At 39.3% G+C, this 27,166-nt stretch overlaps 1 protein-coding gene across 1 annotated transcript in view; it reads left to right on the top strand.

Moving 5' to 3' along the window:
* The window catches only part of baiap2l1a (BAR/IMD domain containing adaptor protein 2 like 1a), a 29,629-nt gene extending 2,804 nt beyond the window's left edge, over window positions 1-26,825 (top strand). The window contains exons 4-15 of the mRNA XM_059324728.1: window positions 10,444-10,505; window positions 12,147-12,218; window positions 12,360-12,494; window positions 15,831-15,983; window positions 16,069-16,212; window positions 16,698-16,824; window positions 18,678-18,891; window positions 21,397-21,456; window positions 21,547-21,691; window positions 24,596-24,620; window positions 24,874-24,914; window positions 25,031-26,825. Coding sequence (XP_059180711.1) covers window positions 10,444-10,505; window positions 12,147-12,218; window positions 12,360-12,494; window positions 15,831-15,983; window positions 16,069-16,212; window positions 16,698-16,824; window positions 18,678-18,891; window positions 21,397-21,456; window positions 21,547-21,691; window positions 24,596-24,620; window positions 24,874-24,914; window positions 25,031-25,081 — 1,229 coding nt within the window. The 3' untranslated portion in view covers window positions 25,082-26,825. The remainder of the gene's footprint in view (window positions 1-10,443; window positions 10,506-12,146; window positions 12,219-12,359; window positions 12,495-15,830; window positions 15,984-16,068; window positions 16,213-16,697; window positions 16,825-18,677; window positions 18,892-21,396; window positions 21,457-21,546; window positions 21,692-24,595; window positions 24,621-24,873; window positions 24,915-25,030) is intronic.
* The last annotated feature ends 341 nt before the right edge of the window (window positions 26,826-27,166 follow it).

Genomic DNA, 27,166 nt, shown 5'->3' on the forward strand with positions numbered 1-27,166 from the left:
AAGCCACAATATTACGCCTCTGCAATGTTTCGCCTTAAAACTGAACGTACCAGAGGCGTAATGGAAGGACCTAGTGATCCCGGCTTCGTACCGCCTTCCGAGATAGTAATTGATGCGTTAAATTGGCGAGATCAATGTGAACCAGTGGAGCCAGCAGAACAGAAACTATATGATGTGCGTTAATTGTGCGAACACTGGGTTGATAAGAAAGGAAGTGGGCCATGCCATCAGAAACACACCTCTCACTTGAGTCCGACTGTAATCAAACCAAAATCAAATGTTCAGCAAAATGCAGAAAAACTCTGCTTGAGTATGTAGACTCTCTACAGCGAGAAACAGCACAACATGAAAAATTCAATCTAAATATCCATACACTCCAGCACTTGCCAATTTGCCAATATTGTTTGTTAGGCAATAGCTAATGGTGGCTAATGTTAGCTTGTGTATATTGTTGTATGACCAATAATGGTGGCTAATGGTAACTTGTGTATGTTGTTGTGACCAATAGCTAATGATGGCTAATGTAAGTTAACATAATTCTTATACAACCAGCAGCTAATGGTGGCTAATTTGAGCTAACATACATTGCTGTGTAACCTGCAGCTAATGGTAGCTATTGTAAGCTAACATAAGGAAGATATTGATGTATAACTGGCGTTATTGAGCCAGTTAACTGACTTAATCTCTACTTGTGAAACTGTTCTGCCGCCTTTTAGCAAACTATCACTTAGCATAGACAGACTATGTGTTTGTTTTTGAAAATTTGCAAAAAAACAGCACAACATGCAGCTCTTCAACCATTATTGTTTTGAATGCACTTGCTGCTGCCATCACTTATTGTACACATACTGCAGCTGCTCTGATACACGGCACTAAAGTCTCCTCCCACTTTGTTTCGTGATGGCCGGATTGCAATGTGAATGGACGTCAATATTACGCCGTTGTGGAATCAGTATGAATGTTCGAAGGCAAAATGATGGCATGGCTCCTTACGGCACTTTTGCAGAAATGCAGTATGAAAAGGGCTAAGGATCTCTTTGAAAGCAACAAAATCTACCTCCCATCCCCTCTACAGCTCCCTAATTTGCACCTTTTATCTAATATGTTTATTCTCCACAAGAGTGGTTTCAATCTTCTGATCTATCTCTTGGCAAGAAAGTGTGTATTAATTGTATTTCCCAAAATGTAAATCTGATTCATTAAAGTCACCATGAAATGATTAAAGAGACTTTTTCAGTTACATCACCACCGTTGTTTCACCCAAAAATCTTGACAAATAATGAGATCTGGATACCACCAGAATCCTGTCCCTATGTAAATTCATCATGGTGACATTTTGCCTGCATGCATCCCAAATGTGAGTCAATTATGCAAACATCTGGAAATATCATTGATTGAACCCTTTTGGCACAGTAGCAGCAGATATTCATTACTGTCTGCTCTCTAACGCTCGCTCTGATTGAAGTGCTTCCTCTGAGGCGGCCATCAAGCTTGTACAGGTTGTTTTTCCGCCATCCCGTGGCTTATCTCCAATTATTCTATTAGTGGTAAAATTTGGAGCTGACCTACTTTGTCGAAGAGTTGTAATTATGTGCTATTAGGTTTCATCAAGTTGTTTTTGTATTCTGCTGTGTCACTCTTTCATAAACGGGTTAACAAGTTGGCCTCAAGTAAGCTTAGGTTGATGTGACAGGCTGGGAATCAGAGCAGGGCAGTGAAAATGGAGAATTAATGCTCTGTCATTTAGTCCTCAGTCTTTTTCAAGAAAATTGTGACCACGCTGAATATCACATATTCACTGAGTTCTCTTGTTTTATATGGCATTTGCGTTGCTATAAGTCATGACATATCAGACGAGGTGAGGTGATTTTAACAGCTGGAAGATTAGACCTGTCTGTCATGAAAATTAAAAATAAAGTAATAAGGAAGTTATATACCACGACAGTCAGTGCTCATGTCTGAAAATGAAACAATAACAATAAACCATAACGCCGTTCTAGGGACATTGTTGTAGGTTTCTTATCTCATTATGAAACTGACTGAAGAGGCCAAATATAAAACCTCTCTACCTGCAAATTAGTGTAACCATCTCCATACTATGGAGAAGCTATTAGACCGTGTTGGTCGAGTTTGTCGGGCCACACCTGTCAGTTAACCATCCAAATACATCATCGCTTCATTAAATGATATGTTCATGTTACACGGTTGGCCGGTGACATTTTCACTGCATACCAAACACAAAGGTGAAACAACGTCACAAATGCCACACTAGATGCTCCACCATCTTTACTTTTGAACATCGGGAAAGCAGCTTTTATGTTGATTGCAGCAGACAGGGACTGAAGTGATTATTTGGCCCCAATAATAAGATCCCTCCCAACATTCAAATGCCTTTAGTAAAAAGGCACATGAAGTCATTCCTTGACTGCCTGGAATGGACAGCAGCGAGACAGTGTGAGCTCTCTCACACATTGCAGCGAGCAGAGTAGCAAACACGCTAAACAAATAGTAGGACAGAAGAGACTGTCTTCCCACCACAGATCCTCCTCATCCCCCTGTCCCTCCATCTGCTGCACCAAAGCCCCACCGCCTGTCTTTGCTGTCTGTCTTTGGGGGCCTGGGGAGGCTCAAACAGTATGGAAATAGACAAATATTTACTTCTTTTTTTTAATTGGAGCTGTATGTAATATACAAAAGACATAAAACAAAGTTAAACAATGATAGATGTGTCAGAATGTACAGACTTAGAGAAAGCTTTCTCTCTTCCTTCCTTGTAAAAATACTTCTAGAGGATTTACAGTTGCTTATTAGTGCCTCTAACTCTCTCTGACTGTAGGATGCTTGAGGTAGGCAGAAAAATCCAAGATTTGAGAATAATTTCCTTTAAACACCAACACCGTCAAGAATGACAGACTATTTGCAATACTGTGTTATGACTGGATCTCTGCTGCAGACACCTGTAAGGACTTTTTTCTCTGAAGTGATAGCTTGTTTTTTTTTCCACCCTCAGTAAATGGTGTGGTGTAAAAAGCACTTGCGTCACTGTGGTTGGCAGGTATTTGCAGAAAGTTACCTGAGGCTTTTGCTTCATACCACACTGCTCTTTGTCAGGGACAGTTTGTCCACATTTTCTCTTTCAAATATATGACATACTAAAGGTAAAAGTGTACAAGAAAAAAGGAAAGACTTGGTCATTACAACTTTTCAGACAGAGGAATGAAAACCTATAGGCTACTGTGCTGGTTGATCTTGACCCAAGAAAATTGGCACTTCATCAGCTTGCAGAATGTCTGATAAAAACCAGACTCGGCTCTGACGTTTTTTCCATGTTCTACTTTAAATAATAATAATAATCTTATTGTAAATCTTATTCTTAAATAGATAATATTAAACTTTTTAAAGATGAAATATAGCACAATACTTCTGTTACAAATGAAAAATTCAATCTAAATATCCAGCACTTGCCAATTTGCCAATATTGTTTGTTAGGCAATAGCTAATGGTGGCTAATGTTAGCTTGTGTATATTGTTGTATGACCAATAATGGTGGCTAATGGTAACTTGTGTATGTTGTTGTGACCAATTACTAATGATGGCTAATGTAAGTTAACATAATTCTTGTACAACCAGCAGCTAATGGTGGCTAATTTGAGCTAACATACATTGCTGTGTAACCTGCAGCTAATGGTAGCTATTGTAAGCTAACATAAGGAAGATATTGATGTATAACTGGTGTTATTGAGCCAGTTAACTGACTTAATCTCTACTTGTGAAACTGTTCTGCTGCCTTTTAGCAAACTATCACTTTGAATGTGAAAATTTGAATGTGCCGTTAGTTTTTGAGGCACCTAGTAGCCACTGTTCAGCAAACGTTTGATGTCACTTTAAAGCTAGGCTACTAGTTTCAAATGTAAATGTACACATCATATAGCTTGACATCAGTAAATAGACTTCATTTTTTTGCTCTCTGTCTACAGTACAGTGCTATGACAGCATAACTGGTGTGCCAAATATCACCCTGTCTATTTAAAAGTCATAGTTTTCAGTGGGTGTACAATTAGAAACTTCCTGTGCATTAGGCCATGACTGGACTCCACAGGGAGTTGCCATTCCACTCTGAAAAGCAGCAGGTATTGAGGGACTGAAAATGTTACAAGAGAAAGAATAGCACCATCCCCACCCCTTCCACCTTTTCTCTGCACTGTTGTTATGCCTCAGTCGAAATTGTTTTTTTTTTAAATATTGAAGTACGCTGTCAGCATGAGAAAAATGATAATGTCAGCCAGAGCATTTTTTCTCTCTCCAGAGGATGAGGATTCAGAATGGAGAGACCACTGAGTGTTTCTTGCCGATAGCTTCTGCAACAGGTTTCTGCTTTTAAGAGGAGATTTTTTTTTCTCATGGGAGGTTGTTATGGTTTAGGTTTTTTGACCATTTAAACATCTGGCTTAGAGTTCTTTCATGGGTCTGTTTTGCTCACATGTCACACACCATTACCTGGGTTATCAGTACATGATGGCCGATTTATCTTTCATTACAGACACAACATCACCAAAAAGCATCAGGGAACCATAAATTGATTGCATTGTGTTTTATGGCTGAGAACAACTGGAGCAGACTTATTTCTCCAGGCTCAAAGTTTAAAAACTTATGAAAGTTTCTTTGCAAAGGTGGGTATTAACTTGACCCCTCACAGTAAAAGGGAAAACTTTGCTGAGTTTTTCAAATGGCTTTGTGTTATTGCAGTGTGGGTAGTATATAAAGATGAATATTATCTGGCAAACATCCATGTTGCCAGCACCTGGAACTTTCCACTCAGTTGCCAGAAAAAGTCTGCGAAACGTGTCATTCGGCGAAATGAGCAGCAAGCTCTGGGTGCTGGCCAAACGTTGTTCATTTGCATATACTAGCAACACTGCAATGACACAACGCCGGTTGAAAATTTGCAAAGCATCTTGTTTAGTAACAATGCAAGACTCCATCATGAATAACGCAGTTAAAAATATGCTGTCTTATATAGACAATTGGGCTCACTTCTGGCCAGTTGTGTTTAAAAATGTTCAAATTAATGAGATGAATCATTTCTGTGCATTTAAAAAAAATGTGGCTCCAGCCACATACGTAGCATACAGGCATAAAAGTGGTATGAATCTTATTGTCTAACTCTCAGCAGTAAAAGAAAGAAGTACCTATTTCCAAAATTGTTTAACTAAGAATTTAAAACCTAATAAGTGCAGCTCTGCTGCTCGTGAGATAAGTATGGGCAGTTGCTAAGGACAATTAGCTGGACCATATGGCATAAATGTATCTGGGCCACTAAAATATCACACAGTCACAGATTGTTTTCCCAAACAAGACGTAGACCGTTGAAAACAAATAAAAAAGAGGAGGGTGGAGATTGCTTCAAAATGATACAAGACCTCACCCTCCTTCTGCATCCACCATTAAATAAAGAGTCCCCAGTACACTAGGAGTTTCCTCCAAGGGACCTCTAACGAGACCAGAGACTCACTTACCGCTCAATAAACCGTGACGTTGGAGCATCTAAAACCCCGTCACACTTCAGTCCTTTCACAAAAATAGCCCATGATTCTTTTTGCACCCTCCTTCGCTCGCTCTGCATCAGAAGTCGTTTATCATCTATTATAGATTTCAACCAGTATTTAGAGAAAATCACTCTCTATAAACCCTTTTTTCTTCACATAAAGAACACATGACGCTGTATGCAGTTTTTAAGGTTATTTGAAACCTGATTTGAGCTCTGTTTTTGGATCAAGTAAAAAGAGATTTATTGTGGACACTCTGGGCTGTTTTTACTTCTATGTTTTTTTCTAGTGATAAATGATGGTATGTGTTGTGTGTGATGACAGGTCATTGCTCTATGTTAAGGAAGCTGTCGCATCAATTGATCTGCAGCAAACAGAGTAGACATGCTGAATGGTAGCAGGTTCTCAAATTACTAAACAATAATAAATGAATACAAACCATAAAAGGTCATTTTTATACATCATTAGTATAATAAACTGATGATCCATATTCAAGGTGGCATATTTGATTGGTAATCATGACTGCAGGGTGTTATCTAAAGTGCTCTAATCACATACATTTATAATGGAATAATAAAATGATTAGCTGATTAATTGTCATTAAACTCGAAGCTCTCGATTTACCAGTCCATCTATGTTCCAACCCTCACCTATGGTCATGAGTTTTGGGTAGTGAACGAAAGCACGAGATACAAGCGGTTTATTGTTTATTGTTAAAAAGATCCCTATTAGCTGTCACCAAAAGTGGGAGGAGCTAGTCTTCCTGTGGTCCACAAGACAAAACAAAAATCACTTAACAATTAAACATTGTAGACATTATTATATACGTCATCAGAAATCATTCCGAAAAAGTTATTACATTCATATCTATTACATTAATTCTCACTTTCATACAGTAAATATGTTAATTCACTACTCACAAATTTAAATAGTGCATTCTCAAGTAATAATTAAAAGATACTTTACTATTCAGTTCACGTATATTCAGTTGGCAATTATTCCAATAACTGATAGCACGATAGCGGTTGAACTAAGTTTCCTCCGTAGGGTGGCTGGGCTCAGCCTTAGAGATAGGGGGAGGAGCTCAGACATCCGGAGGGAGCTCGGAGTAGAGCCGCTGCTCCTTTGCACCGAAAGGAGCCAGCTGAAGTGGTTCGGGCATCTGGTGAGAGTTTCTTCCGGCGCCACTACTTAGAGGTGTTCTGGGCACGTCCAACTGGTCAGAGGACCTGAGGAAGACCCTGAACGCGCTATAGGGATTATATCTCTACAGCCTGGAACGCCTTGGGGGTCCCCCAGGAAGAACTGGATGTTGTAGCTTAGCAGAGGGAAGTCTGGAATACTTCGCTTAGCCTGCTGCCCCCGCGACCCGGTTCTGGATAAGTGGATGAAATAGATTCAAATTTGAAAATTGAGCTTTCGGTCGTATCATGATCTATGCACAGTTTGTTGGTTGTTTATATAATAAAAATGTTATATGATTTTTATGAGTTGAAATAGGGCTGGGTGATATGACAATAAATACCAGCAAAACGATCGAGAAATGTATATATCATATACAGTACAGGCCAAAAGTTTGGACACACACCTTCTCATTCAATGCGTTTTCTTCTTTTTCCATGACTATTTACATTGTAAATTCTCACTGAAGGCATCAAAACTATGAATGAACACATATGGAATTATGTACTTAACAAAAAAAGTGTGAAATAACTGAAAACATGTCTTGTATTTTAGATTCCTCAAAGTAACCACCCTTTGCTTACTAGAATATAAGACATGTTTTCAGTTATTTCACACTTTTTTGTTAAGTATATAATTCCACATGTGTTCATTAATAGTTTTGATGAATCTACAATGTAAATAGTCATGAAAATAAAAGAAACGCATTGAATAAGAAGGTGTGTCCAAACTTTTGGCCTGTACTGTGTATATATATATATATATATATATATATATATATAATCCTTTTGTATCACTAGGCTACTGTTGATGTTTTTACGATGATAGTGATTTTCCCAGCAGATCACAGGATATTATTTTACCCCACTACAGATGACAGAAGAATTACTAAGATCTGAGTCCAGGTGGAGTTTAACCACAGTTACCTCCCCATGTGTTTCCACTTCTGTGGACTCAGCATTGATCACAGTGACATCATTATGATAACAGAAAGGGAGCGGATCATCTATGGCAACCTCCAAACAGCGTCTCTCCCTGCGCACTGGAATGTCTATAATTGAGATACCATTCGATCCTGAGTCACATAGGGGGTGGCCGCATTTCATCACACACATCTGCGTGGACAAGCTCAGTGATGCATCTATGTGAGGAAATGTTTCCACAAGGCGATGACCAACGGCCACTGCCAAGTTCAGCTCTAACTCAGTTGCTTTTATAGAGTGGGGAGTAAATGCAATCGAGGAAGAGCTGCCAGTTAGATTAAGTAGTGAAATAAAGGCGAGTCTAAAGGAAAGGTGCCAACAGGTCAGCCACAACTGTTTGCTCTGCCGACTTCAGCCACCTTATCTAACGTCAAATAGGCAGGGGTTGGCATAGGGCACTCCCAGCTCATAAATGGCTTCACCTGTTGGGAATGTGGAAGGCGTTGCTCCACGTCCTATCTGCGGTCTTGTAAAACAGGCAGCTCGCAAAGAACACATTCAAATTATGCTAACTGCACTACTTTGTGAATTACCAACATAGCTATTACATCACTAAAATAAATTCCTTTTTACCAATAATAATAATTTTTACACATTTTCAGCCTTAATTGTGACAAACTACCAAGCTACAAAAGTTAATTTTACCCAGTTGCGAAATACAGTTTCTGAATCAATATTTGAGCATATTTAAATAATAATGAATCATAAGTCATGGGAGTGAATCATGGATATGGTGTAGTTTTCCACGGGGATCTTTTATCAGCCCTGTACAAACCTGCGTAGAAATGCCTGTGAATATGGCTTTGTATGTTTGAAAGGCGAGATTAGATTATCTTGGTACTTAAAATCCTCCATAGGGAACAAATCGCCCTCGACAGATAGAGATAGGAGATTAGATAAACTGAGAAAAAGTGACAAACCTAAATAGCAGTCCAGTTCAGCCCAGTGTATCCAGGTACTTCTTTTTTATTATTATTCACACTTTAGCGAGAGATCATCCATTTTTGCACCTCTCTCACACCTTATTTCCACAGAGAGAAAACCTACAAAGCATGTGGCTTCTTTACAACATTGTACTCAGCCTCATGTGACAGATTCATCATTCACCGTACACTGTAAAAAATGTTTGTAGAAATAACAGTAAAACACTGTCAAATACATCAGAAATAGGGCGTAAAATTAAAAATTGTATATCACCGTATTAGACACTTTTAATTACCGTAAATCAAAGAATAGCACAAAACTTTTACTTTTTTCTGTAATAAAGTGGAAGAAACACACAATTTTGCTGTAAAAATATAACATTTTCATGCAAAAATTATGGAGAAATACCATGATGTGAGAATGAATGACACAATTACCCTAAAAATAATGGGAATATTCAGTCTAAATTACAGTTTTTGCTGATATTTACATTTAAATTTAGAATAGAAAATCCACTCTGAAGTTCTGGCAACCACAGCTGCCGGTATTTTACCGTAAATTAAACAGATTTTTTTTTTTACAGTGTACAGCCCATACCATACCATAGCTGTTGCCTTAACCTTCACTCCAGCAGACTTTCACACCTTGTTAACCCCAAAGGTGAAACCTGCAGGTGTACAACGGCCTCTTTGAAACCCCTCCCAGCCTTTCTCAGCCTCCCCCTTCCACCCCACCAGCGGTCCGTTGTTGGGGCTGTACAAACAGCCCCGGAGCCCAGCGTCACCCCTCCCCTGTCCAAGCACAAAGGCAGCATTTACCAGTACGTTCTGGTGACCTTCAGAGGGCAATGTTGTTGTAGCTGGACGCTGCCTGCCGGATCACAGAAGTACAGCACTGTATCAGTGGGTCATTACGTTTGTTTGTGGAGGCATACAGGGAGGAATGTCAGGTGTTGAGGTCTAATGTGCGTGTAGGAGTTTGCTGACATGAGCAAATTAGAGAGACTTTTAACCTAAAAAATCATAACCCTGACACCTGTGCTTTCTTTACTTTCTTCAGAAGGTGCTGAAACTCACTTTTCCCTCACAGTGACATGATCACACGTCCAGATATGATTCTGTTTTTACAGGTTTCACCAGAACACTGTGTCCTATAGTGAACCTTGAGTCTAGATTTCACCCCATTGTGGTAGAGGTAGCACTATAAACTGCTTAGCTACGATTGTCCACGTCTGTTTACAGTATTGACTCACTCCCATTGTCTCATGTCATATGGTGCTCTATCTATGCTGTAGCCTGTCTGTGAATGGAGACTGTTCTGTATCTGACTGCACAATACCAGAACATTTCATAGAGATTACTTATTGACAGCTGTTCAAATATTGAAAGGAGATAAGTCATCTGTAAAATATGGGGCTGTAAAGATGTATGCCAGGCTTGATGAAGAATACAGGAAATTTGGAAAGTGTATATTGTTGTTGGTTCATTATCTCAAGTTGACATAAATCACATCTCACAATTCTGCATCTTGTTATAAACTGCTTTTGGATGTTTGGTTTATGGTTTTGAAATGCCTGTTTGTCAGCTTCCCTTCAAGGAATACTTTATTTAAGAAATATGTTCATTCAGTTGCAAAAACAACACTTTGTGTGGTTATGTGTCATTTCCTGAAGAGGTATTACTCGTCAAGCAAATAAATGTATTTCCCAAAACTTCAGCTTCACCCTGGTCGGAATACAAAGCAGAATATAGAATTAGCTTCTCTGTTTTATAATGTGATACTAAAAGTTGTTCCTGATGTCTTTCTAGGTGTGGTTCTGATGGAGATGGCAGAGTCCCACAGGAAGGTATTTTATGAACTGGAAGAGAACGTGAGTAGCCTTAAAATATGTCCGGTGGTAATTTGTATTCTCTTACTGTCAACAAATCCCATAAAAAGAAGCAAAACAACTATGATTTGTACAAAGAAGTATACCCTGTCTAGTCAAACCCTGATATTTCTTAGACCTCTGTGCCATCAACCCCCATTGTTCTCAATAAGCTATTGAAAATATATTAATAGCTATGAATAGCTCATTCATAGAGTTTGGTAAAAACAGTGCCCAGCTGCTTTAGCTATTTTAAATAGAATTAATGTCTGTTGAAAATGTGTTAAAAAGCCTGTGTATAACGGGCCGATTTCTTGCCCTTCGGAGTTGCTCCTTGCAGCTTTCCTGAGAACAGCTCATCTACATTAACAACTTCACGCTTGTCACTGTGCTTCCTGAGCAATATACCTGCCATGACATAGTTGTGGCCCCTATCAATGCTAAAGAACATTTGTTATTTGCTAACCGCTAATTATTTGAGACCAGGCTATTTCTGGGAACAAAAGCAATGGAAACAAACAATTTACATAGGCCCTTTTCACAATGCGAGCTGTACCTGCTACAGCGGAGTAACAGTTAATAGGGCTCCTCTCTTAATAAACTACACATAACTAATAAATATCTCAAGAGCTCACACTGGACACTAAGCCTCAAAGTGTGAAGTTGATAAGCTGAACAGTTGCTGAAGGAGACAGAGAGTCAGTCAGAGAGTCCTTGTTTTAAGGACTTGTGTCTTTGGTAGGAATGAATAGTCTTGAGGTTGCGAGCCAAAGACTTAGTAGAGAGGTTGGTTAGTATTGAGAAACTAACACATTGCGGGTTTCATTTTTTTCATGGGATTTGTTGACCGTAAGAAAATCTTATGCTCTCACTTATGCTCTCTCAGCACAGCTGACAGCTCTTTCCGTTGTTCCCCTCACCTTTGCTCCATTCTGCCTGGTCCAGAATCAGAAGAATGAGAGCAACACAATGGATCTAAAGAATGAAAAGAGAATTTCTGTGTTGCAATTATGTCATTAGAAACAATTTCATGCATTGGCGAATCACCCGTTGAACCTCTTAGAGTGACCGACTTCCATTCCTACAACTACCCCGTGGCCACCAAAACTCGTCTTACCTTCACATAATAGACCTTTCTGGACATGTAACCTCTCCAACCTTTTGAGCTCATTCTTTTCATTTTAGAGAGCTTGAAATCGCTCTGACAAAAGGTGAAAGAAAGTTTGACAAAAGTGGAAAAACCACAGAATCATTCCTGACCCTGCTGCCTCGGGGCGAGATGCTTCAGATACCTGCGAGTGACAAGGAGAAAATTGAAGTGTCGCCAGTTTCAATATGGCAACAACTGAGACACAACACTCAGTCTGATGTCAGAAAAAATTGTTCTGGACTGATTGTGATGCATCTGCAGAGGGGAAAGTTGTAAATCTTTAACCATAACAAGCTGATAAGACTTCCCAGATGGGCGGAATCTCATCCTCTCAGAAACCCATTATCATGCATTCCACCAGGTCACTCCGCTCTTATCGCAACGTCGCCTTTCAGCCATGTGACCGAACTGTACATTATGTTTAGAACAGCGTGCATGTGCATGATGTGTGTTGCAATGAATTTGAGGTGCGTGTGTGTGTTTTCTCTGTGCAGTTCAAGAGGTTTCACAGGGAGATTATTATCGAGTTGGAGAAGAAGACAGAGATGGATGTTAAATACATGAATGTAAGTGGAATCACATTTCCCTCTTTCCATCATTTATGAGTTATAGTACAAATATAATAAATGAATGCAGAGCTTCGATTGCCAATTAGATGAGTATCTTCTGTGGATCGCATTCATTTTTTATCTGTTCTTCTCCTGTAGGCCACCTTCAAGCGCTACCAGTCTGAGCACAAGCTGAAGCAGGACTCCCTGGAGCGTTCTCAGGCCGACCTGAAGAAGCTCAGGAGGAAAAGCCAGGGAAAGCACTCGTCCAAGTATGAAATCAAAGAGAACGAGGTGAGACAGACCGCAGCCTTTCCTTTCCTTCAAAACATTAGCATGGCTGATACCAATATGGCTTTTCAAGCAAGGTGTTGTTGCATGCTTACGCTCTGATGCCCCTGAAACGAATATGACAAGTGTACAATTTATGTGACGGGGCGTAGAGATGTGGCCAAGATAGTTGTCATGATAATCACATACCAGTGTGAAGGAGAACGAAGGAGGTGTGTGACTTTATGGGACTGAAACTCCAGGTCTTGCTTCCCAGTTGTACTTTAATATTACGTAACGGCATGACATCATTGATGACAGATGTTTGAGATGTGTGTTCAAACACTAAATACCTAAAAAATACTTTTTTAGATGGGACAAGAGAGTAAAACCATCAAAGATGCCAACATGCCTTAAGATGTTTGCAGTCTGTTTATACATGCAGCAGAGTGTGGCCATTATGGCTCGGCTCACTGAGTTCAACTACAGACGAGAGAATGTGTTTTTATTGAAGGTGCACACACCCAAAGTTGAACTAATGTATGAGTGAATGCTCACGTGTATGCAGGCACACACACGTTCTACTGAATGCAGCAAGTGGCATTAATGTTTCCAAATGGTTGTGTTCCCTATCAAAGAGCAGCTTCATTATACAGTTGTGAACTCCCGAGCAGTCCAGACTCTTTACCTTCAGCTTAGCTTCATTCCAGGAAAGTAGTCAGAGGTTACAAATCAACTTGTATTTTCAGTGGAACTATACATGAATATTGTCTAACATGTTTTGCATGCCAAAATAGATCTGATAGGGCTGCAACACAGAGGGAAATATAGATGCTAATTAACGAAAGCTATCATGTTGACGTGCTAAACTAAGATGGCAAATGGAGATAACGTTATCCCTGTTTTTCTTAGCTAACATGCTCATAGGTTAGCTAAAGTTAGTATGCATACTTCTGCTGTAACCTCAAAACAGCACTATCTGTAAGATTAGCCTCATAGAGCTGCTAGCATGGCTCTTAGCTCCTAGCTGTTAGCCTACTCCTGTTTTAAAGTGCATAACTTTTGCTACAATTACACCTAGCATTCACACAACTTTGGCATTTTTGAACCCCTAAAATAGAGACTTTTAGTTTGAAATTAGTATTGCATTTTAGTCTGTATGGGCGGAAGCTTAGACTTGGTGTGGCTACTCCTTTCCCATTACTATGGCTTTCTCCAGCGCGGAATAATGCTTCTGCTAACACTCTGTGTTGCAATTGTGGTTTTTAATCTGTTTCCTGCCACCTTTACCACCTTATAGGCTATTCATGTTTAACTTTCAGTTGCAGTTCTAACTTGTCGTCAGTCCAAGCAAAGTTTAAACATTGCTCTTTTTCAAAATGTTCAAACTCAGGGTAGACAATCTGCTTCCTGTTTAGACTGGCATGGGCATGCCCAGTGTATACGAGTGGTTTTAAAATATGCATTTTCAGCATGCTTGTGAGAACAGAGATTGTTTTAATTTGAAAACACAATTTTTAAATTAAAATGTATAAGGGTGGATGTAGCCTTTGTCTTGTTAAAATATAGTTTTGTCTCAGTTGAAATGTACAAGAAAATATAAATGACCATCAATACAAAGCAATTGGAAAAAATCTCCAGCAGTCTTTTATTTTGACCAATTGTAGATAAAGGTATTCCTTTGACAGTGTACGGTGCTACAATGTGCATTCTAACAGCCACAGAACATGCATAACAGCTATTTTTAGGCAGGCATATAGCAGTGTGGTCTCATAAAACCAAATCTTTTGCATCTCAGGCAAACAAAAACAAATCTCAAACCCTGCCAAGTGAACAGAAGTACACACACATGGCCTTGAAGATTTAGTAGTCAGTGTTGACATCGTGCTGCTTGAGTCGGTTTGTTGTGCGGTGTGCGGTGACCCTGAGAATATTGCCTATTCTATTGAAGTGTACACTTCCAAATTGAGCTTTGTAGAGAGTTTACATCCTGCTGTCCACTATCAACACGCAGTCTTAGCACCTCAGGCAGCTATTTGCTTTGCAAATCAATGTGGTGAGATGAAGTAGCGAATACAAAGCCTGAGTAATAACTCCTGTCAGTCTCTTGTTTTAATTTATTGACTGCTTTCATGGGCTCACTTCGATGATGGATGGGGTGTAAGTCTGGTTTACTTTGAGAGAAGTTTTAAACAAAAACCTTTGGTTTAAAAGTTATAATGCAGGTTGTAAAATAAGAAAAAGCAGGGTGTTTCTTTTTTATGTGGTTTTTACGTCAGAATCTGTCTCTTGTTTATGCTGGCGCTTGACTGGCACCTTTTAAAAGACACTAAGCTGTCTTACCTGGGGCCTGTTTCATTATCTGATAAAAGATGACACCAGTGGATTACAAAAGAGACGAGGCTAACTAGCCGCGCCTTCTCATAATCATGTGTGGCGCTGCCACTGATGATCTCAGTCACTTCTTTCTGCTCTCCCACCTCTCGCTGAGAGTCTGGCCGACTGTCGGCTGTGAAAATGGGAAATGAAGAGCCTTGATTCAGTGTCTGACAGGCTATCGTGGAGAGAGAAAGAGACAAGACAGTAGAGGAGGGTCTTTGACGGAGCCCTTGGAGACAGGCTGCTTTATTGTCACCATGACAACCTGGGAAAAAGGGAGAGATAGTGTAAGGGGAGTGGGTGTCGAATAAAGGCATGGAGGTGTGGGTTGAGAAGTCATTTAAAAGTGTTTTGTCTAATGTGATGTCCAGTCGCCCATCTGCTCTGAGTCATAGGCAGAATCGTTCTCTGGTGTTTCTTTGGTTTACTACTGCGCGAAGAGTGATCCACCAGTAGCAGGAGACCCAAGTTAACTAGTCGCTAAGAGCAGAGTCTTTGATTTCAACGCTCATTACTGCCTCAATTTGTGAATATGACCCAAACCAACAAACATTAAGTTGAGGCCACCCACTTAAGTTTTACTCAAAGAGAGTTTGAGAAACAAGAGAAAGCAAAAAGAAAATAAATGGAAATAATGGAGATCTTTTTATATCTTTCATTCCTATCTTTTTTATGCTTTATTTTTATTTTATTTATTTTTTAATCTAATCTATTTTTTCCTTATTTTAATTTTTGCAGCGTCATTTCTTTACTATTTATTATTATTTCTTATTTTGTATTATTATATTGCTATTATGTTCAATTCAACATTTGTTTGTCATTTTTTATTATGTGCATTGAAATGGATTATATCAGATATGAGATATTCCTTTTCTTTGTGGCCAAATATTTTCGAGTTAAATTCAATATCACTTATTCATTTTAATGCTCATTTGACTAGCGATTAATCCTGTACCTCACTGTTTTTGACCCTGTCTGCAGTATGTGGAGACAATCACGTCGCGCCAGGTGGACATGCAGAAGTTCATCTCTGACGGCTGCAGAGAGGCCTTACTGGAAGAAAAGAGACGCTTCTGTTTCCTGGCGGATAAACACTGCATGTTCTCCTATCAAATTAGCAACTTCCACGAGAAAGTGAGCCTGGACACAGAGGTCATCCTGCAAAGTCAGACCCATCCATGAACTGACTGTTTAATAATTCTTTCTCTGGTGTTTCCAGGCCAAAGAGATTCTGTCCACGAAGCTCCCCAGCTGGCAGGAAAAGTGCAGCGATATTACCCAGGTGCCGGACACAGTGAGCACTATGATAGAGGAGCTGTCCTCCACTCCAGAACAGTCGCCGCTGGTTGAACGCTACAACAGGGTGAGGATTATTTGTTAATGCTGAAATTGCACCAAAATGTGCTCTGCGAGATGAGACCCAGAATATTATATTTTAAGCTTTAATCACTTATCTAAAACTACATGTTGGTTTTTATCACTAACTTAATCTGTAAGATGCTTCTGATAAAAGCTGTGGATTAAAGCGTTCCAAACAGAAAATAAGTAGAACAAATCATGTGGAACAGACCGGCCCTGAAGTGTTTGATCTTGTCCAAGTTTATCTTGCTGAGGTGCTGGTATCAGATTGAGGCTGTTGTGTGTAAAGACTCATTATCTGGCTATCAGCCGTGGGAAATCCTTCATGTGCTCTTGTTGTTCTTATAAAGTCCACTGAATGATTTTTTTATTGCTGTGTGGGAGGGAGAATTAAGTTTCAGTTACAATAATAACACCTTGATAAGAACTTTACCCAGGTGTCATGGTTTGTCACATGTTGCATCTGCTTATTCTGCTTCATCTTCTCAGAACAACGTGGATTCAGGGGTGCCTCCTCCAGCGCCGCCACTGAAGGCACAAATCAGTCCGTTAGCCAACATGTTCAACCAAGAGCCCAGGTTTCTTCTCCCAAACCCCACATCAGACCACAACTCAGGTACGGACGCTTTCTGTGAAACTCAAATATATATGCATGAATGTACTGTCTTTTATCAAGACTAAAGTAACATGGAAATCATTTATCATTGAACACTTTTCAGGTGTTATTGACTTGTGATAGTAGGACAAGCACAGGTGAAATGGTAACATTAACCATGGCTCATTGTGAGCTCTTCCTAGCCTGGGTATACCCAGACTGCCTTGCGCGCTCGAATTTAATTTCGAACAGCGAAAGGGTCTGGAAACTAGGAAGCATTCTTAGCCCTGTTTTAGGGATCCAATCACAGAGCGGGGAGGGACAGCAAGATGATCACGCGCACTACTCGGCACTTGGAAGCTTGTAGTTTTCCAGATCCAACATGGCTGCTGCAGACGCGAAACTCTCTTTAGCTGTAGATGGTGTTTTAAATAGTTTAGAGCGAAAGTTGAAAGGCGAAAGGTCTCTCGGCGGCTCCGCTGTCCCCCGGCTCGTAGCGAGATCACCAGTAGCGCCGGCTCGTAGTGCCGCACTGGACCGCTGGTGATCTCGCTACGAGCCGGGGGACCCGCAACAGCTTGTTTATTGCCCATAAAATCAGTGGATGTGTGTGCCTGAATGACATGAGGGGGAATAAAGCGTGAAAATAAATAATCTTGCAGAAAGCGAGAACTGGAGGAGCAAAGCAGCAAGCAACACTCTCTCACAGACACACACACAACAAACATCCATTTCTGTTGCTCTACTACGTCATCTGGTATAACTGATCTGATTGGCTAAGAGCTACCTACAGACGCTTTTGATAGACATTCTAAGCGCCCAATAAACGGCTCTGGAGGATCGTGAACCACACCTCTACAGAGAAATGCATTGCTCGTTGCCAGACTAGACCTCATTTGAGAATAGTCTGGTGTTAGCCAGGCTAAGCTCTTCCAGTAAGCTAGCTTGCAAAATACCAGGCCCTCCTCTAATTGGAATGCAGCAATCTTTTATGTTATTAAATCAATGTGTGCTTTACTTCCTGTGGCATGTCAAAATGCCCATTGGTTTCCTGTACTGTTGTTTGAGATATTGTTTTGGAGGTAAATATAAAGTTAGCGGCCAGTAAACTAAGCTTAGCACAAAGACTTGAAACAGGGGGAAACAGCTAGCCTGGCTTTGTCTTATTTTAATTAACCTATGACTTTAAGTTTGAACAGATACGTAGTCTTTTTAACAGTGGATTTTCTTGATCTATAAATGTAATTCAAGAAAAAATATATTTTAAAATAACTCAATAAACAAAATTATTATTAGCATAAACATATACACATAGTGATCCTGTTAGAAATATATACAGTACAGGCCAAAAGTTTGGACACACCTTCTCATTCAATGCGTTTCCTTTACTTTCATGACTATTGACATTGTAAATTCATCAAAACTATTAATGAACACATGTGGAATTATGTACTTAACAAAAAAGTGTGAAATAACTGAAAGCATGTCTTATATTCTAGTAAGCAAAGGGTGGCTACTTTGAGGAATCTAAAATACAAGACATGTTTTCAGTTATTTCACACTTTTTTTGTTAAGTACGTAATTCCATATGTGGTCATTCATAGTTTTGATGCCTTCAGTGAGAATCTACAATGTAAATAGTCATGAAAATAAAGAAAAACGCATTGAATGAGAAGGTGTGTTCAAACTTTTGGCCTGTTTCTGTATATAAAAAAGGACAAAACAAGAGCATCATTTTAAAATAGAATACAGCACAACCATTTTTTATCTCAATCATATTTGATATTCATTAGAAGCCAAAATTGTCATTTAAAATTAAATGAAATCAATCTACCTTCCCTAACTGATATCATCACTTCTCTAATCTCCTCCAGACCAGGGCAGTCTTGGAGAGCTCAGTCTGTCTCGGTCCACATCCCAGTCGTCCGGTCTCAATGTGGGCAGGAAGCCCCGCGTCAGGACCATCTTCCCCCACACGGCGGGCAACAACCCCACACTCCTCAGCTTCGAGGAGGGTGACCTCATCACCCTGCTCATCCAAGAAGAGAAGGACGGCTGGCTGTACGGAGAGCTGGAGAAGACACAGCAGTAAGTCTTTAACTAGTTTCATTCTCAGGGGCGTGTTGACAGCTAATGACTCCTCGGCTCAGTTCCTGGATATAGCCTATCAATTATTTTTGTTTGTTTTGCTCTGCTTTGTTTCATGAATAATAATAATAATAATACATTTTATTTGGAGGCGCCTTTCTTGGCACTCAAGGACACCGTACAAAGGATAAAAAGAAACAGCAATAAAATACAATAAAATACACAGAATTAATAACAATACAATGCAATATTGGACAGGGTAAAAGTCATCAGACGGAATAAGCAGTTTTAAACAGATGTGTTTTGAGTTGTGATTTGAAATGGGGGAGTGAGTCAATGTTCCTGAGTTGGGGTGGTAGTGAGTTCCAGAGGCGGGGAGCAGAGCGGCTGAATGCTCTGCTCCCCATGAGTCATAGTCTACACATCTTTTTAATCATCTCACCATCTGTGCTGTTCAAGGATAAGTCTGAGGATTTTCTTGTTGTCAAGAAATTTCATAAAATACCAAATCCCACTTTGGAATGATCCTACTCACTAATATTACTGATTAAGGGTATTCCTCTGTAGATAACAATTGTTGTCTAACATGTTTCTTTATTGCTACTATAAATGCTATAAATATTCCTTCAATCATTAAAAGTTAATCTACCAGCCAAATAGTCATAAACAAATTCATAGCTAATGTACTCCTGTTTAAATAACATTTGCTTAAGACAACAGTCTCTAGCCAGTTAACTGTAGGACATTATTTAGCCTTTTAAAAGGTCCAACTACATATTTATAACCTGTCTTTTAAAAGTTTATGTCTTCAATCAGACCAATTGGCAAACACAAGCTGTGGAAGTCTGAAAGTATTATGACACAGACTAACACGTTGTTGGTTTTGGTCTTTCCCTTGGATTTTTTGGCTAAAATAATAAACAAAATAATAACAGAAATGTAAAAAAAGGACTAAGTTTGCAAAAACTGGACACCTTTCCATAGGACTTAATAGGAAAAGAAAAGAAAATGATTGAAATATAAAGGTTATCAGCTCAATAACACTTGGTATTGCTATAAATGTGTATTTTCCCTTGAAACTTGTTAGAACATGAATACAAACTCGAGATGTTGAATAGGAATTTTTATTGTGAAATCCTTCCCAATTTTAATGAATCCTTTGGCACACCCACAAGAGGAAATGTACTTTCATTCCAACAATATGCAGCAGCATTGACATACACATTTCTCACATAACTCAGGTTAGCAGTATGTGTTTCTTGCTTTGTGTTTGCTAATATTTAGTCATGCTAACACATCATGCTTAGGAGTATGTCAGGTATGCTCGACATGACAGTCATAAAGCTTGATCTCTCTCTCTCTCACTGCTTTTCTTTTTCCTTTTAGCTCACTCATGCCCTGCCCAACAACACCACACACACACACACACACACACACACACACACACACACACACACACACACACACACACACACACACACACACACACACACACACACACAAACAAGAGACATCTGGTCTTTTATATTTCCCTCAACGCTTAATGCCTAATTTTCCTTCACCCTGGCACACGATGATGATGAGTGAATTAAATGAATAACTAAAAAAGCCATTAAAGTGAAATGACACTTTTGAACAGCAGCTGTGACTCCCTGTCACTTCCAGGCAGCATAAAGGGAAAATGTTCTTGTAACTGGTAAAGCTTCATTTTATCCGCTACAAAACACATATGGCACCTGTTGGCTTTGTGTGTGTTGTTTAATCAGCTCATCAGCTCTTAAAATGTTTATGTACAATAAATCCTGTTTGTATATGTAGTTACAGCCGCACAAATCCACATTGTAGCCTCTGCCTGTGTAATTACAGTCATCCTCAACCTCCTAGATCAATTAGGAGTCATAATGCAGGCGAAAGGATTACGGAGTGCTTACGGAGCTTGTGTCGACTTTTTTTTTCCATTTCCACTTTGAAACAAATTAACACAACCCTTATCTGCTCCCTGTGTGTCTGTGTGTGTCTGTGTGTGTGTGTGTGTGTGTGTGTGTGTGTGTGTGTGTGTTGTTAAGTGGCTTTTGGAATTGAAGGGGTTTTAATGCAGTCAGTGGCTGTTTGTCAAGATGAGGACATGTTGAGATAAATCACATTACATTCTGTTTCTTAGCAACAAATCCAGTGCATTGGTCTGATAAGCCATATTTTACTCGAGACGTGACTTGGAGACAACTTCTGAGTCTTAGGGAACAAAATCTGCCTGTCTGTCAGTGTGTTGTCTGTAGCAGCGAACTGTTAAACTCACAGACTTTCAAAGAATGATTTATTGATGATTTGTTTTTGTTTTTTCATGTTGTAGTTATTAGTTGTTGTAGCTATGTGTATTACATGGACTCCAGGAACAACTATGTGTATCCACATAATCAATGAACAATACAGATTTTTATATGGCTGTTTATATTAAATTGTTTTATGATGTTTCTGATATTATGCTGTGTTTGTCTTCCTTATTAGGCGGGGCTGGTTTCCCTCATCTTACTGCAGGCCTTATACTGAGCCAGCAACATCGAATAGGTAAGGTTACAAACATACTGGAAGTGAATCAATAATTTGTTATACAGTCGATGTTTGACAGCTAAACTTTTATATCATATGCACAAGCAGCAATCTTGGCACACCGGTGCGTAGTCGGAGTGTGGCCAGTCTGCGGGAGCAGGAAGAGGACGGGCCAGTGTTGCTGCCGCCGCCAGACTACAGCGACGACACCCCTAGCCCAGTGGTCTCCTCAATGCCCTCGCTACACAACGCGGTCAGTACCAGCTGACTTAACCTACACTAACCACATGTCACCTGTTGTATTTACTAAATCAGTTCATCTTTGTTGTGTGTGGATGTGATTAACTAATGACATAATTTATTCCTTAAATCCATAATTTTTCAGTCTTTAAAATAAGAAACATATGTAATAACTTGAAAATACTCTACTATGTGATGCAATTAAAAACTTATATTTTAGAACAATGACATACAATATACGTACAAGTCAAAAACAGCAGTTGTACCATTACAGCTAATTAGCCAGATTAGTGGAGTTGGTTGAAACCAAAAACAAAACAAAAAGGAGAGTGAATATTGGATTTACATTCACTGGGTTGCCAGAATATTACTCCAAATAGATGCCAATATTAATTCATATCTTCTAGATATGTACATTGCATAGACTGTATGAAATAAGTAGGCAAAGCCACCGTGATGTCACCCATTGACTTTTGGACTACCATTTTGAAGCCCCCAGTTTGGCATTTTGGTAGTCGCCATCTTGGTTTTTTGGAGCCAGAAGTGCCCATTTTTGGACAAGAGGGTGGAGTTGAGGAGAACACTGTGCTAATACTAGCGCCTGCTAGAAAATTGGTCTGCAGGGTGCATCCGTAATCCACCTTAACTGTAATATTAATTGAAATGCTGATTTTATGGCTAATGAAAAACAGGCTTCAAATAAAATGTATTCTTCAGTATCTTTTTAGTCCAACCGAATGCTGAACAAGACATTTTCAGCAACTTGAAAAGACTGGAAATGGTCAAAGTTCTAAGGCGAAAAACACCGACAACACCCAAAAACAAGTTCACGGCTTTTTAATTTTGCACATTTACACATTGCACCATGGTAGCAACTTGTCAGTCACAAGGTAGCCACGCCCTAAAGCGTACCCTTCTAACTGATATGCTGTATTGAAGGAGACTTGAAACTAGTGATTGAGACCATAAACTCATTAGGAAAATGTTTACTGAGGTAATAAATCAAGTGAGACGGGTCGTCTTTCTATACAAACGTATTTATGCAACCAGTGGAGTCGCCCCCTGCTGGCATTTAGAAAGAATGCAGGTTTAAAGCACTTCTGCATTGGCTTCAGTAACATGTTTGATAAAAAGGTTTTCTGTTTCCCGATAGGATATCTTCATTGGCTTACCTAATTCATTTAGACTGTGACTCCACAGCCACACCAGGAAATGCCAACTTTTAGTCTGACTAATTGTGTCTTATCAACATCTCCTCGCTGCATAGTCATCCCCTCCACGCCCTTAACAGGGAGCACAGCCAGAAACACGCCTCAATTCCTCTAACCGGTTCAGGGAAATAAGCTTTATTTATCCAGCTGATTATTCCCAAAAAAGGATGTGTTAGTTTTAAATATATTACGTATCCTAAAGTACTGTATCAAGAAAAAAAAGTGTGAAACAGACAGAGAGTTGTTGGCTCAATTTGTTTTTTTAAAAGACATCTGAAAAATGCTCCCAGCCAGGTTCTGCCAGGTTTCGTTCAGGAATGGAGAGATTAGAGATGAGGGAGAGAGTTACATAAAGGACAAGAGGGCACAGACACAATTTAATTTGTGCCTACTCTGTGTCAGCTGATTGAGAATGAACTAGTAGCTGTCCAGCCGGCGGACAAGCCCAGGCACACTTCTTTCTCCCTCATCATCACCTTCCTCGCTGCTGTGCCTGTACTCAGTGTCCTTTGTATCTGCTGCCTCAGGGTTTAACCATGAAATAAACCACAGTGAGGGATGTACATTCCCAACAGTAGGATTCCCAGGGCTTTCTTTTTTTCTTTTCTCATCTCATCCTCACATTCTTATAATTTAAAATAATGACAAAAACCTTTAGAAAACCACAGTCAGGACTTGTTCAGACGGCTGAAGGCTGACTGTGCTCTTTAGTCTTATTGTGTCTGTGGGGCAAAGGTAGACCTCATTGTTGGGACTTTTGTTACCTGAGTGAAGCCTCTCAGGCTTTCAAACCCCTTCTCCTAAACCCTAAAATGTTTTTATATTCTGCGTGGGAGGTTGTACAGGAGACCCTCAGTTTAGATTTTATGTTTGTTTTTACCATGAAGACAACACTAATTCTAAAGTAATTGTTGAGTTTGTTTGGAGTGGTTTGAAAAGGGTTTCTTTTTGAAAATTGTACTTTAGTTATAATATTTTAAACTTCTGAATTACATTTGCACATTGCTGATTGCGAGCAATGTTTTGAACCACGAAATTAACAAAAGTCGAAGTGTTTTTATGTTTATAATTTATTCCTAAATGACGAATCTAAGGGTGCATTCCAATACCCATACAAATACGTTATTCTGACCCACAAGCCTCTGCACAGCTTATATGAGCGAAAGATTCAAAGGTTAAGGCGTCGTGTTATGATGAAGTACGCTGCATACTGCACGCAACAGTACCGAAGAGGAGGTGCTTCCTGAAAGTCTGAGTTCAGGGAATAAAGGCTCCAAAAGCCTTACTGTGACTGCATGGTGTGTGACTTCTGGATGTTGTCTGCTCTCTTATGGAAGAGCAGGGTAATACATATTTTTCTGATGCACTGATGGCTCGATAAAAGATTTATATTGTAAGGATTTACAACTGAAAAATAGAATAAAATCTACTGATGTTTCTGAATAAAATTATCTCCTTTAATCAGCCATTGTCACGCACGTTTACATGCAAATTTGATTGATAAAATCTAACTGATCCGAAGTGACAACAACACGCTGAACTACAAGCTGACAATAGTTCCTCTGACATATTTATGAACTGCTGAAGCTCCTCCATAAAGTTTTTACAGCATTTTATAGGAAAATATGTGCTATAGCATGCCTCAGGGCACACAGCTCAGGTATTTATGTCCCTTAGATTTATCATGCTCACTTGGCTCTATGGAGGCAATGAGTTTATCATCGTCCTCAGGTGAGAGGAAAAAGAGGAGTGTGTCTCTTGCCAGCCTTTCTAGATTGTCCGGATTCCAGGCTCAGTGAGGTCTGAGGATAAGTACATGTAGTTTGATGAGAAATCTTAACAAACCAGTCTGACAACACTGACTTTCCTCACAGCTGGAGGAAGGGTGTGGGTTCGTGGTGACTGTGGTGGTGTGTGTTTAATGTTGTGTGTGATTCCTCTTTGGATCTTGAAGGGTCTTTTCTTCTGTGTTTTTTGACAACAGGTTTCTTTAGTCAATGGGACTGCAAAGGCTCCCTTTCTAGGGTGAGTTACCTAACACAACTAACAAAAACTCACAGATTTTCATTCATCTTTGTCCGATCAAGAGATGTTGAGTTTGAAGACTTTATACCAGCGTTATTACCGTTTTCTTCCTGCAGGGGGGGGAATCCGTTTGCAACAGTGAAGCTGAGACCAACGGTCACAAATGACAGATCAGCGCCAGCCATCTAACACGGAGGAGGAGGATTTTCACCGCTTTCATGCCTTCAGGGGAATCATGCAACATGGGACCCCTGCGACACACTGAATATCACCCCGACCTGACATCTCACCAGCCTGCATGCTAGTCTCTCTCAGTTTCAGTCTGCTTTATTAAAGGGATCCATTGTTTCTTTGACTGTGCCAGTGTGTTCTACATTAGCCACAACAGGGAATAATTGCATAATCAGCACATGGAGAAGACGGATAACGTTTTGAAGTAAAAAATAAAATAAATGTTTAATAAAGTAACAATTCACCCCAGAAAATTGAAAATTTAGACTTTGTCTGATCACTAATTCACTGAAAGTTGTATTCAAATTGACATTTACATTGTGTTTCCTGTGGCTGCGTCATAATAAAAGCCACCGTGTTTTTTGGAAGCTTTTAATGTTAATGTAGCAGCAGAACATGACCATACAGCTCTTCTACATTTTTGACAATGGACATTGAAATATTTGATGTGTAATGCACTGGATTACATGCATGTCATGTAGGAAATCAGGATCCAACAGAGGAACAGCGGACTCCACCACTACTGATAAAACCTGCTCCGATATATAGATATTTTGTGAATCTTAATGCTTTGAAGGCTGACTTCACTTTACTCAGCCTTCTCACAAAGTATTGAAAGGAAAAATCAAAAACTGTTTACTTTTTTCTACTTACCAGTTTGTCCAAAGTTCTATTATTTAAAGACGTAAACTGCCTTCAGCATTGTAATTGAAGACTGAGATAAAGCTGTTGGGGATAATTGTGTGCCTGGTGGTCCCACAAATACCAGTGGAGTTTCTACTGACATGCTAACAAGGAGACAAAACCTGATTCTTCATTTTGGGGTGAACTGTCCCTTTAAGATGCAAAAGAGCTGCTCAGACGTGTCATCAGGTCTTTTCAGGCTTGTTTGTGCTGCAGTCAGTGCAGTGTTTTGATACAGAATGAAGAGATCCAGATGTAAATGATTGAAGACCAGCACCAGGCTGTGTTCCTGACTTGCCAAAAAACAACAACATATTGTTATCCCGTTTTTATTAGAATTATTTTCGTCTTTATTTTCTTCAGAGGCATAATGATATAGAAAAGTTGTGAGAATGAAGGGAGAGTGATGTGTTGGGAAAAGGGTTTGTCATTTGATTGAAGGCAAAACAGTATGTCACTGTTTAAAATGAGAAGGCTATTTATATACACTTAAGTTTGTATGAGATATTTAAATAAAAATATGTGTACAGAAGTCCCTTTGAACACGATAAGCCACCGTGCTCATGATCCCAATGCTGATTTTGATTTGAATGCTGATATGTATATTAAATGGACAAAATGACCTTTTGATGAAGGGAATATTTTTCACTCCTCACAGTTTCTCTGTTGTTGAATGTAGATTGTGTGTCCAATGCACAGTTTATACAAAATAAAATTTACATTACTGGTAAACATTTGCATTGTATGAATAGAGTGGGTCATTGTTTTAAATCTAAGTATTAACTGTGTTTTTGTGAGGAAAATGACTTTTTTTGCCATGTATTTGCTTTACAGAATGTAAATGTATGATGAGGAACGGACAGTTTATTGATCCTCATTGACCCACTTCATGTGTGTAAGTGAACACATTATAGTTATCGCCACATGCTTTTATTCAGAGTACCTTGCCACTGTGTTGACCAATGTAGTCTTTTTTTCTCAATAAAAAATTAAAGTAAAAGTTAAACTGTGTTTTCTTTTATGATAAATGTCAGTGAAGTCACTAGTTTACTTAATTTGTATAAATACTGTATAACCACACTATTAGAGGATTGTAGGTATAAAAAAACTGAGAAAATGTGATGTTTGTTTTAGGCATGTGGGCTGTTAGATCACACACATTTAAAGAATCCAAAGAGAATTTGCACACTCAAAAAAAATGCTAGCAGAGCTGCAATCAGAATCTGAACTTCATGTGTTCAACAAGCTGCATCTAACATGTTTAGCGGTGGAAGAAGAATTCAGATAATTTACATGAGTAGAAATACCACAGTCTATAAATACTTCATTTAAAATAA

Source organism: Centropristis striata, chromosome 21 (genome assembly GCF_030273125.1).
Source record: "Centropristis striata isolate RG_2023a ecotype Rhode Island chromosome 21, C.striata_1.0, whole genome shotgun sequence".
Classification (NCBI taxonomy): domain Eukaryota; kingdom Metazoa; phylum Chordata; class Actinopteri; order Perciformes; family Serranidae; genus Centropristis; species Centropristis striata.